At 37.1% G+C, this 13,836-nt stretch overlaps 1 protein-coding gene across 3 annotated transcripts in view; it reads right to left on the reverse strand.

The window, feature by feature from the left end:
• Window positions 1-13,836, reverse strand: part of YTHDF3 (YTH N6-methyladenosine RNA binding protein F3) — a 29,763-nt gene that overhangs the window by 14,834 nt on the left and 1,093 nt on the right. The window contains exons 2-5 of one of the 3 annotated variants that reach the window (XM_074146290.1): window positions 12,449-12,473; window positions 7,075-7,154; window positions 4,302-5,894; window positions 1,414-1,428 (exon numbers count right to left, since the gene is read on the reverse strand). In XM_074146290.1, the coding sequence (XP_074002391.1) occupies window positions 1,414-1,428; window positions 4,302-5,894; window positions 7,075-7,154; window positions 12,449-12,473 (1,713 nt within the window). Of the gene's footprint in view, window positions 1-1,413; window positions 1,429-4,301; window positions 5,895-7,074; window positions 7,161-12,448; window positions 12,474-13,836 lie in introns of those variants that run through there. The other 2 variants (XM_074146288.1, XM_074146289.1) reach the window with 2 other exon arrangements.

A 13,836-nucleotide genomic window follows, 5' to 3' on the forward strand; every position in this document is an offset into this window, starting at 1 on the left:
TTTCATTTATAAAGGTGAAACTGTAGATAAACATCAAGTTCAAGGAAATTGTGAAAGAATGGTCCTTGAAACATCATCAAAAGCATACAGGAAATGCACAAGTTTCTCCGAAGACACTAGATACCCTGTTTTACTTACTGTCTTGAACCTCTTTTAGATGTAAATACACTAACTTTAAAAAGTTGTCTGGTACAACTATCATTTAGCTACATTAAAAATGTTGGTCAACTACCTGTTTTCCTTGACTTGTACAAGGACTGGGGATGTATCTGGGGGATAAGGGGAGGAGGGAATGCCTACATTTCACCTTTAATGGATGTTTTCTCACTTCCCTCCTTCCTGTGAGATATTTTTAAAAAATATCAAATCAAGCACAAAGTCAGCAATGTCCTGGAGTGGAAAGGAGTTACACTGCTTAACACGGCAGCCTGATTATGAGCTAGTTATTAAAGAAACAGAAGCAACATTAGTATCAGAATGGGGGGGGGAAGAAATTACTCCTTTTGAGAGTCGGAAAGTTTTAACTATATCAGCATTCCTATTACAAGATATGTAGTACATTTTAAATGCTTATTTACCTGCCATTTAAAGGCTTGCTGAAAAGTAAAAATTCCAAATGCAAATTTGATACAGACCAATATAATGAACTCGTCTATATTCTCCCATGAATAGAAATTAGTTTTCTTAGTTAAGTAGTTCAGAAAAATAATTATCTAAAGCATTCTACAGTTATGTGGAACCACGAACTTTTCTTCCAATATATGCTCCAAAAGTAGAATTCTGCGCTAAAAAGCAGCAAAAGAAATCCTAGGACAACAGGTAATTGCAGGTTAACAAGCCACCATCTGAGGGTGAGGAAGCTGTAATCTTCCAACAACTGCATTTTTTAAATCAGAGCCACATTTAATTTTAATCCCTATATTTACTGAAGATCAGGCACATAGCTACTAATACAGATTTTTTTTTTTCAGTATCTTTTATTTTCCTAATGTAATTTCTTAAAATATGTAATTTAAGAGAATGTATTCTCTTCCATGTTTTAGATCTCATTGCTACTGCTTTCTGTTGAAAGACAATAAAACATGTTTTAAAATAATTGGCACACAAATATGCACTTTTACACCATTAAGCAGCAGTTCAAACTAAGGACTAATGCAACTTCAGATTATTTCAGTATACTACTGACAGAACTCATGCAAAACATCGCTGATTTCTTTGCTGCTTTGGTGAAAGATGACAGCACTTGTATGTTTGAAATAGGACACTGAAACCTGAGCCTTAAGAAAAATGTGAATGATTATTGCAGAAATTTGTTTCCAACCCCTACTGAAGATATCTCACCCAGACCGGGTCACATCAAACAGTGGTAGACACTCGAGTTTTAGTATTTAAGCTTAAAGAGACTATACACAGTCATTTGCAAGTAACCTTTATCAAATGGCAAAGTTACTGAAGTTTCATGTTAATCACAAGTCTATTCATTGCACTTTCATAAGTATACTGCCATATTTTAATAAAACATACTGCTAGGTCATATTGGAAATTAATTATTGATCCCCTGAGTTGTTAAGATTAAACTTTTACAACCAATTATTTTAAAATAAGTTAACTGGAATGATGAATACTTATAAAGTAAATTAAAACCATAAATCACATGCTGTTTACTAGGTTTAGATCACTGATTGTATGAGTTTGTTACCACCTATGCACCGACAAAACATTAGCTTTAAGGAACCTGCAAATGACTACTGCTGCTTGATGCATTTAATATTTTATTATCAGCAATAAGCACCTTTTTCGTGACAGAAACACTGGAAACAAAGTGATTGCCAGAGCTACCACAGAAAGTGGGTGAGCTTAATTTGCACAGTTCTACTGGCAGTAGAAAGTGCAGTAATTTAAATACAGCTCCATAAAAGCCTAGCTGGCACTAGGTAATAAAGGATTACTCAATTAACCATAAACCAGGGCTTACAATACTAATTGTTGCATTTCCAAACTATTCTTGAATCACGAGAGAGTTAACAAGTGTATGTTTACAATTTAAAGACAGGCTGTTTGTGCACTGTGTGATAAAAGAAGAAACTTAGAGGTTTAAAATCAGCACTCAATCAGAACAGAATGATAAAGATGAACCCTCAGTGGCCGGCATTAGTTTAATTTGGACTGCTTATATTTTTAAGTACATATTCATTTACTTAAGGCACATCTCAAACCCACCTACAAAGAGAAAACCTCATAGCTGGATATGCAGTTCTATTTTTTATAATTTGTCACAAAATCGATTTGTACGATGCTGTAGAAGAATCAATGCCTACTATGCAAGTATCTTGACAAGTATGTTTTCTCCCATAGCACCGGGAAAGGTAACTTAGAGAAATGCAAAGCTCAGTACTTCAGTCATACAGATACTGAGCGTCTCCCTGAAGATATTAAAGGAAACGGCAACATTACATTATTACACAAATACGCATAACCACAGTCATCAAGTTAGACCTATTAAACGCTGAATTTAGTACTTTGAATTTTAAGTTTTGCATACGCAGAAACACTACTAATAATCCACGTTCCCCCTCTCCACTACATTTCACGGCTTTCATCTACTACAGAGGGAACAAAACCACAAATAAAACACATTCTCTTCCTGAGTTGCCTTAGCATGTCTGAATTATGACTCCTTTTATATGTTTTTGATAAAAGTAGATACTTTTGAAGCAAACCAGTTACTTGTGAAGTGTCTTAAAATATCAAAAATTAAGATAACACTGAAACACAAAGGCTACAGAGAAATGTAATAACAGTTCTTCCCAAACATTACCAAAAATCACTGTGAAGTTGTATTAAAGCCTGAAAAAGTCAAAGGGTTCCCCTTACATTGAATATTAGTTAAGAATGGAGCCCATCCTCCCATCACCAAGATGGCATGGGAGTAACAATACTGATCTAGGGCATACTGCATTTTCTTTTTAGAAAAAATAAATAAAACAAATCGAAAGGCATTACACGCCCAACCGGGATATTCATCTTGCCTCCAAACAATAAAAAACTTCCAACGTAACAATTTATTGCAGAGCTGTGCAATAAAACTACAAAATTGATTTTGGCGATGCAGCGACACCGGTCTGTAGGAGATGCAACATTTGTGTTGAAGGATTAGGAACGTGCAAGAGGGGTGGGGACCACTGCAGGACTAGAAACCCAAGAGAAATAAGGAGGCTATGAAGCACTCGAAATTCTTATGCAGCCAGAATTGTGGCAGCTCCAAGAAGTGAGCAAATTCAGGACTTCACATCCCACAAGGCTTCTAATTAGCATAAACCCTAGACTTTGGGATTTTTTTTTTTTTCATTCAGTAGGTGGTGTCACAAGATGAACGGAGATCACTACCACCAACCTGCACTGCTGGAAACTCCCATTTCTGAAAACTTGCACATCATCTAACTGGTACAATAGTTCCTGAAATGTTGCTAACCATGAGACAAATTGTAAATTTGCAGTTACTATAGCAAGCCTGAAAAGAAAATAAATATGGCAAAAGTAAATAGTGGCCAAAGGTGAACACAAGTGTTAGTAGTAAGGAGAGTACAGGCAAGACGAAGTAGACAAGTACTACAAAACTGCAGAAGCTAAATGCCTTTTTCCCTTGTCTGGTTTTCTGAAATACCTCCAAAACGGAGGGTTTCTCTACAGATTTATCATACATATACTGTTCTTTGCAGAAACGAACTAAACATAACTCTTTTTTTTGGAAATACACTACCAGAAACGTCAAAAAATGATTCTGACACTGTACAAGCCATGACTGTATCACTTCTGTGTTTCACAATTGTACGAAAGGCAATCAAGGGGAAAAACCTGTGTTTCACAGTAATCACGCTGTTAACATTTCAATTCAAATTCTGCTTTGATGAAAGGTTACGTTAAATAAAAGTAAGCTTCTCCTGTTATTTCAGGTCCTTTTTCTGACATCCAGAAACCGTAGAAGTCTAAACTAGAAGCCTTTGGTTATGAATAATACACTTAATTCAGTTTGTCTACTTTGTAGAGTAAAACATGTCAAAAGTCTGCTTATGCAGGTCTGTGTTACCACTGTGGTTAAACACGTGCCCTTGTTAACAAAACAAGTTACAAGAACTTAAAACTTTTCATTAAGAACCAGTTATATCAAGTACAGACACCTTGGGGGAAAAGCACCACTTTCTCATTCAACACACACACACACAAATCCCGGTTGTATGAAAAACAAGGCTTCCAAACCTAGAAAAAACAGGAGAGCTACTATAACGACATTGATTCCTTACCCTACGCATGGCTTCCTCCTCCTCTTGACGCTTCTCATAATGTGCAAAGTCATCAAAGATTGAGGTGGTATGCTTGAAAGTAGCAATTATTTTAAGCACTTGCTTGGCTTTTTCTAGGGGTACCTCTTGAGTGTCCCTCGAATTGGTAACCGGTTTGTTGTCATTGTTTTCCAAGCGAATATGCCGCAGTTGGTTATTGGGAACGTCTTTGACAAAGATCCATTTGACATCAAACTTCCCCTTCCACTTATCCTGAGACCAGACACCAGCATACGCATTGTAGTCCACAACAGACTTCATCTCAGCCACTCCACAAAAGTGTCCACTGCCATTCACGCTGAAGAGTAAATAGAGCGGGCCTTTTCCGTTCAGGGACCGGTAAGCAGCATCCAAGCGCTTATTACCATGTTCAGTACTACACCAGATAGAGTACTTAATGGAGCGATGAATATCGTCCTCTGAATAACTTTTGATTATAAACACACGTCCATTCTTCAGATTCCAATCGAAGTCTTTGGGATTGTAGTTGTTTATGGCCTTTAGTTTCTCCAGCACTGGGTGCACTTCCACACCAGAAGGTGAGGAGCTGACGGATACAACACCTAAACCAAAGTTCTCGCTGCCAGCTCCGTTGTTCTGGCTGAAGCCCACACCCCGATTACGAGGAGCCACCCAGCGGTTTTGCAGCTGTTGCTGCTGCAACTGGTGAGGCTGGGCCTGCTGCTGAGGTCCTTGTTGCTGCTGTGGTTGCTGTGGCTGAGGCTGCTGTTGAGGCAGTTGGCTTTGCACCAGTGGCGGCGGTTGAATTAATGGCTGAGGCTGCTGGATTATAGTCTGAGGAGGCAGTACTGGTTGGGCTGGGGGGGCTTTTACCACTGACCCTTTGTCATCCCAAGTTCCAATATTCATGTTGTGTTTTATAGGCGGTGGGGGTACAGCAGGGCCCCCGATGCCCACGTTACCTTTAGGCTTGAGTTTCGGCTGAGGTTTAGCAGGCTTCCTTGCAATGGCAGCCCACGAGGTTGGTTTAGGTGCTGAACTGCTAACTGGGGGCACGCTGTTCGCTGCAATGCTTGTCATACCTGTACTGCTCAGAGCTGAACCTACAGTTTTTGTCACAGCAGCCGTCATATCTCCACCAATTTTCAGTCCGGTCATGCCTTGCTCAATGCTGCTAATGCCAGGCACCTTGCTCAGAGTATCACTGCCAAATCCAGCCTGTCCATCTGCTATGGCTCTCCCAAGAGAACTAGGTGGATAGCCATAGCTGCTGCTGTAAGCAGAGCTTTGCGTTGATTGTCCCTGAGATCCACTTGTCCCCCATGTAGAGAAGTCTGCATTCCCAGGAAAAAAATTAAATCCATGCTGCCCGAGAAACGGAGGGGTGTTTCCTAATGCCCCAGGTTGACTAAATACACCATCGGGTATGTAATGGTGTTCACCATTACTCATCTGTCCATAAGTTGTCAAGTATGGCATTGGAGGGTCGCCTGCAGTTGACCATGCTGCTTCGCCTAAAGAGTATGGAAATCCAATGGATGGAGCATAATAACTAGGCATATATGGGTCTGACATTGGTGGATAGCTGTTACTCTGCAAGAAAAATAAAACAAAAGTCAGTAACATGGACAATTATGGTTAGGGGAAAAAAAAAAAAAAACCAGCCTGTAATGCATTCATATAATCCTTAAAAAAATGTTTTGGACTGTATTTTTAACTTCCACCAGTCCTCCCAATGTAAAATATGAACAAGGTATCTGTTAGATAGGGCCATTTTTTCCTCAAGAGACCTCTTCAAAGCACTAAAGGAGCCCCATTTTTTGTAATGGGACTAACAGAACATTATAGTGAAAAGGATGCCTGTTTGTTTCAGAAGGAACAACAATCAAACCATAACATTTCCACACTATTGAGAATGGGCATTAAGTACAATCCGTGCTCTAGTAGAACAAAGTCTGCTGGCTAAATTCAAATTCCACTCCCAAGGCTCCTGGGAAATCACAGCATTTACTTCTTGAGAAGATAAAGCTCCAACAGATTTGAAGGACCACCCCCATATGACTTCTGATGTTGTTTTGGGGAAAACACTGCACATTATGATCCTCTAGATGATGCCTCCTTAACGTTGTATTATTTGAAAAAAATGGGGAGGCAAGGAAAATTCTCAAAGACTTTTTAATAATTTGCACTTTCTCCCTCTCTCAAGACCGCTACAACTTACAAACTTAACATAATGAATATTAACTTTTGACTACAGAGACAATTCACAGCTCTAAAAATAAGTCATTAACTTCCTGGCAGATGCTTCAATCTACTGTTCCATCAAGACTGAGCTACTTCTACCATCTTCAAAGGAAATCATGTCCAAGCAGCTAATATTTTCTCAAAGAAACTCTTGTTTTGAACTGCACTGAATATACGATGATTTCATTGTAAGTTTAAGGTGTGGGGTTTTGTTTTGGGATTTGTGTTTTGGTTTTTGGGTTTGTTTTTTTTCCTCAGGTTTCTTGTAACAGCATCTTTCTGAAGTCAGAGAACAAGCACAAGAGTAGGAGACACCACAGCATGCTTCTTAACTGAATCATTTCAAGAATTATTAATGACTTTACCTGTTTAAGACATCCTATGATAAGACAAGATACAATATAAAATTATATTTCAATGGATATTCAGACAAGTAATAATGCTAAGAAATACAAATAATAATACAGAAATACGGGAAAGCAGCTGAACTCCAACATTAACTTTAAGATAGTAAACAAAGTTCACTTACCTGATTTGTCTGACTACTTAGATATGGCTCAAAATCATCATCATTTACTGCATCCTTTTGATGAATCGAACCGTTTTGTACTGAAACTAAAAGTAAATCTGTATTAGGTATACTCTCTGGAAGATTTATGCTCTTTTAATCTAGATAAAACTTCTTAACCACCTGTACATTGAAATACTTCTACTTATGCTTTGCTGAGACTGAACATATTATCGTTAAGCACCACCTTGTTAAATTTAAAAAAAAACAGCTCATTCTACTGATGATCCCGACCAGATCTCAGGAGAGGTCTGGAAGGACGGCAACCAGAGAGGACTACTCCTGACTATTCTTTGCTGAGCTTCACAGACAGAGGAAAAACTACAGGCACACCTTATGTGCACAGGCAGTAAATCCAGCGTTTCCAGAAGTACCAGACCAAGTGCAAATGTGCAGACCAACCAGATCAGACATATTCAATACGTCCAGGGAAAGTTGCAACATACAGCTTTCTCCTGCCAGGAGGAAAGGCAGTTACCCACTGAGGCAACCATGAAGGGCGCCCCTATTCAGTTATTTAATTCTGTATTTCCTACATAACTTTTATACTGTACCGCATTAGTGGCATCTCTGAAGGGCCAAAGCAAGACAGAAACAAGAGCTAAAGTCCCCAAGGGTGCTAACAATCCATTCCTAACATATATGCCACTATACACTGGAATCTCTTCCTACCTGCTCTTCTTGGCCTCCTATTACCTCTAATTTCATCTAACGCATTACACCTACCTGGGATTTTCCAGCTGCCCAAATTACTTGAAGTGTCTTTCTACCCTCCCTCAGGCCACTATTCAAATAAAGTCAAATTGTGCAAATTTCTACTAAGTTCCACTGCTTCCCATGGTGCAAAGCAGAACTTAAACCAGCAATTATACAACTTGAAAATGAAGACCTCTTCTCAAAAAACAAAATTACTGCTTTTCCAAATGCCTTTTTTTTTTGTTATTTATCAAATAGGTTCAGTTTAAAAAAAAAAAAAAGGTTTTACAGCGAAACCATGACAGCAGAAGTTACAACAAAACAGCAGATTTTCTGACAGCTGGAGACACTGAGTTAGGAGCTGACTCCGTGGTTTCCTTCTTTTAGCAAAAGCTTCTGAAAAGTATATACAACCACGCAACTAAACCTTCAAATTTGTTGAAGTTAGCGTTTAAGAGTAGGGTTTTCTCTGTTTTATTGGGGGTGGGGGTGGTGTTACTACCCAAAGTTCACACTGTAAACCAAGCGGTGACTGACCAAGGCACTTAAAGGTGAAAAAAAAATAATTTAACACCTCTAAAACAAACTACCTTCAGGGAATGAAACTAGTTGAAAAAAATGACAAAGGAATAGAAATAATCACAAGGAACAACCAAAATTCTGGAAAAAATTATTAACCGCAGACATCAGTAAGAAGAGATAAAAATTCATAATTTAACATAGAAGAACAGAAGACTTTTTTTCAAAGCAATTATCTGGGAAGGAAGAAAGCAACTCATGTTTTGAATATCTTCTTGAAGTTTTAAAAGTCAGAACACTTGACACATCAGTTATCACAAACTGGCACAGTGCGTTTGTATACTACCTACAGCCAAATATAATCAGCAATGGTGAGAAATGGGTTTTAAAACTTGCTAGAACAGTATTTCTAATTAAACACCAAATTTAAATTAACATAAGGTGTTGAATGGTTTGTGGGGATTTTTTTTTCCCATAAATAGTTTCAGTTAAGGTCATTAATCACTCTGAATTTACACACAATGGTAACATATTAATGAGCTGGAACATTATATTCCTTTTTATATTTTGCCCAGTCACACAGGGAATGAGCCTCAAAATCTTTTGTCCTTGCCACGTCCATTGCTTAGACTTAACCAAACAGTACAGAGAGCACAATTCTCAAATACAATTCTCTTATAATGAAAAACATAGATGCGGCGTACAAGTTTCTTAAAAGCATGCAACCACAAATAAAGGAATAAACAGCTGCATGTCAAGACTAGAATCCTATCAAAATTAATCTCCTCATACTGACAGCTAATCTTCATAAAACGTGCATCTGCTGTGTTTATTGTTTCAGAGGTATCTAAAGGTCACTTAAGACAGAATTATTTTTGGTCTGCCATTACAACTAACATAGAATATTCTTGTAAATGCCTTTTCTTTCTTATTCATTCTGTATTGAGATCTTAAGTCAGTGACACAAAACAGTTCTACACTGACATTTTTCCTAGTAAATATATACTTTTCCCAGTGAAATTGCATCACTAGTATCGTGTTTCTTTGGCTTTTCATTCTAACTTTACAAAATGTGTTAATAATGAAGAATGTAGCCCACACACACATTTAACAAGAGCAAACAGATTAAGATGCATGCCTCATTCCCAAAATCTCACATTAAGCGTTCCAACTACACAGGGCAGTGATGAAGAATACTAATTGAAACTAATCTTCAGTTACTAAAAATATCTGTATCAATCCAACTCTGAAAATACCATATACTTCCGCAAACACTGTGAAAACATACAATGTAATTAGATATTGGAAAGAAACAACTCATCAAATAAAGGAACTTAAAGCTCATTTTCTTTTAACTGCTACTATGCTTTGAATAACCACTTGCAAAATGCACAAATGATGGCCAAAGGCATAATGATAAATTTTTCATTAGAAGCAGCCATTACACCTTGATCAGTGTGGAGAATAAATACTAAGAGAAACACGTAACATTTCATTCTTGTTTTAAATCTAATGCTTACATTTAATCCTTCTACAAAACCAAAAATTATATACATATATAAGTACACAAAGTCAGCACTTTCCTATCACAGGTGTGATACACCCACACAACAAACAAAAAGAGGGGGGAAAAAGTTTCAGGAATGGCAGTTTCTCCCCCAGCACCACTCCCCTGTTAGACCTCATTTGATTGATGTCAGTTCTGATGTTTTATCTCAACTGTACAGTAGCTGACAACTAGAATATGGAAGCTTTCAAGACAGGGTAATTTACTCATTCAAGTCTCTGAAATACCAACATTAATGCCGCAAATAAGAGGTGGATCCTACTGTTCTACACATTAGAACTTCAATATCACAAATTCTGGTCCAGGGAAATGGCACAGTACACCAATTTATAATCAACCAGAATAAAGCATCCAAAACATTTGACTAGACAATACAAATCAGCTACCTCCCAGTATAATTTTGCAGGACTAATAGATTATTTTTCATATTGAAACAAGATGTATTTCCATGCATACACTCCTTATACTACCCACTCACATTCTCTCATTGTTCTAACCTTTTTTACCATCCTCTTTAATGCTATTACTCTTATGCACGGAACCAACTTCAGATTAGTCTTTTAACTCAGTATCACATCTTCCTTTGAAGCTCCTTTAAGCTGGGACCTATCATGACGCCTGAAAAAGATTACTGTCTGCCAAAATGTCGTCAGTAAGGGCTGCTGATACTGACTTAATTTATCCTCTTGAAAAAATGTCTAACCCAAAGCCAACTACCCGTGCCACACTGTGCTACCATCTTCAATCTCCTAGCCCTTTAACCTAATTCTAAATCATAACTCAGTTTCATTAAATAGACATCATACCAAATAACTTAAGAGAACAGAGGAGATTTTGTTTCACTATAGTTTTCAGTTAGGTCATATTCTCACCAAAAGAATATATAGTAAATATCCATCATCTAAAAGGATGAACCCCATAAAAATTCAAGTCCAGAAATGCAAAAGTCCTTTCCTTACACAGCAAACTAAGGGATGTGTTTTGTTTCAAACATTCTGCAGCATTTACAAATTATAGCACACAAAAATACACCAACATAAATAAGTTAAAGCTGACTTGAGCGTTTTCACTATTAAATAAGCTGCAACACAACACCCAAATAGAAACGCTTAATACCTCCACTCCAATTCAATATATATTGAGTATAGTTCAAAAATTGCTCGTACGATTCTCTAATAGATGCATCTTGATAACCTCCCTAAAACTGAGATATGGTAATTCAAAGAATGTGAAGCCACAAACTACTTGCTAAAATGAATCTGACTTTTCTTCTCATTTAAGGGCAACATGGAAGGTATAAACACAAACTATTTCAAAACCACAATAAATAGTTAAAAGCTCCAGTTTGGGGAAAAAAAAAAGAGGTGGAAGTATTAGAATATGAGAGAAAAAAAGTATTCAAGAACGACCAAACTGAGAAGGTCTGAAGAGGTAAACCCAAGTTTATTTTTCTCTGAATGAAGAGAAATTAAACAGAAGAGGTCAAATTTAGCAAGATTCAGGAACCATGTGTCACCTCGTAAGTGATATGTAATAAGCAGATAATCTGCACATAGGCAGAATAATAGAATAAGTACGCTGCAGATAACACAAAATGACAGTTCACAGAGAACAATTAGATTAGCTCAGATAATGAACAGTGGGGGGCAAAGAGCTCAAAAAAAAAAAAAGTTTCTTATCTTCATGAAGAAATAAGCATCTTAGCTCAGGAAGGTAGCTGTGTCCATGCTGTTCTATAGCTCAGCTTGCTGAGCGTCTAATAATTAAATGGGCACAAATGTACTGATTAGGCAAAAAGAATTCCCAACTAGAATATTAAGTCTTTATATCAAAGATAACAAATTCCAGACTAGAAATAAATTGCAAGATATAATCTGAGATGCTGTTTACGACAGACTGGCCAAGAATTCTAGAGAGAATATTAAGTAGTTAGTTCCTTGTTTCTGTGAGAGAGAAGAAACCACATTGAGTATGGTATCTAAAAACTAAGATATTGACAGAAACATGAAAAAAAAAAAACCCAGAAAAGCAGAAGACCTACAAACACTGAGAGAATATTCTATACTGACTCTAAAATGAAGAGAAAAGCCCACAAATTTTATGAGAATAAGGAAGGTGATGGGTTCTGCTCATAGATATGAGTAACTAACAGTCACGTGGCTGTTGTCTCCCAAGCTAAGGAAGCTGTTCAAAAAGATTCTTCCTGATGATTCTAGTACACTGATTCTATTCACTGCACAGAAAAGCCTAAGGTGTACTGTTAAAGGGACCACACAAGCATAACAAAGTCAGCTAAAAAGAAATAGCTATGTTATCATTCAGGTTCTGACATTAATCTTCATTTACAAAATAAAACATTTTAAATTGATGTACTGCTGTGCCACAGTAAAATTGCTGGGAAATAACATTTTGGCACGCAATTTCCTGTCATCTTGCTCTGAAATAAAAGCTATCCTATAGCAACATTCTCTTCCCACGACTGTCTGAAGACACATTAACCTCCATAAATAGCAACATTAGAGATTTATACAGAAATACAAAGAATCAACTTACCTTTATTTCCCTGTCCTTTAGGTCTCTGTATATAGGAAAGTGGGGGAAAAAAGCAAAACAAGTTCAGTTAGAATCCTCTAATGTTTACTTCAGAGTAATTCCATCTATTTGCCAATTTTGCTCTTTTAAACTTAAATATCAGTATAAAATATCAATAAAAAGCATGCTGTTATAATACTATATTACATAAAATAATAATATAAAATATTAGTAAAACCCAAAAATTATTTTAAAATTGAAAGAGTTTCACCAAAAAACATTGAAATAATCTAGTCTTTTACAGCATGTGAAACCTAAATGGTGTTGAGAACCCAAACAAATTTTGATTACCCCTCCAAAAAATATAAGGAATAAACAAAGCATAGAGTAAAATAACAAAGAAAGTTAGTAGCTTAAGATTACTGCCAGTACTAGAACTTCATTAGAACTTCATTATCATATGTCATCTTTTAAAATGACTGATGGGTATTTATCAGAGAATACCCTACAATGCCTTGCTTTTTAGATACAAAGGAATATACAGTGATATTGTAAGCTAAACTACAACTTGTGCATTCCTCGTCTAGGCAATTACACTGAGAAAATGATACAGTCCGCGTGAAGCTTTCACACGAGGAAATAATACCTTAGAGGAGGATTTTTATTTTTTTTTTTAGGATTAGTCATTACAAAACACTGTTAATCTGTCATGCACTAAGAATCACTGTAGCAGTACAAGTTACAGTACCCTTAATTCCTTTACAGCAAAATAAAACATCTTAGAAAAACAAATGCTAGCCCACAAAAATATAAGTCACTTCTCACATAAGTACAACTAAGCATGAGTGGATCTCCAGGCTCCATCACTCTCTAACAATTTTTAGTCCTGAAAAACTCAGCGTTCAGAGATTTGAAAGTTTAGGAGGCAACCACCTCCATCTTGCTTTTATATATATCTGTCTCAAGAGTTATCCTGTTTAACACTGCACCATCTAAAGCTGCACTGGTTAGTCACCTCCCTCCCCAGAAAAATACAGAGAAAAATCTCTGTAACCTTAAAAACCCCAACCACCTCATCTTTTGGGATGAATCTAATCCAGACACAAAGGCATGCAGAGATCTACAGGAGACATGGAAATATAAAAGTTGGGAAGGAGAAGCCTTCATGGAAGACAGAGCAATGAAAAGCTAAGAGATCACTGAGCTAGAAATAAGTGCATAAAAGGAAACTGGAGAGCATAGCAGAGACAAAAGAAACAAAACATTAAAGGCACACAGAGAAAATAAAAGGGGGCAGGAGACCAAAGGGCCAAAACTTTTGGGGACTGGCAGAGACCCAGGGAGGAAGCAGAGACCAAGACAGAAGAGTTTCCAGCCAGGAAGAAAGGCCAGCAGAGGCCTAGGAAAGA

Source organism: Numenius arquata, chromosome 4, assembly GCF_964106895.1.
Source record: "Numenius arquata chromosome 4, bNumArq3.hap1.1, whole genome shotgun sequence".
NCBI lineage: Eukaryota > Metazoa > Chordata > Aves > Charadriiformes > Scolopacidae > Numenius > Numenius arquata.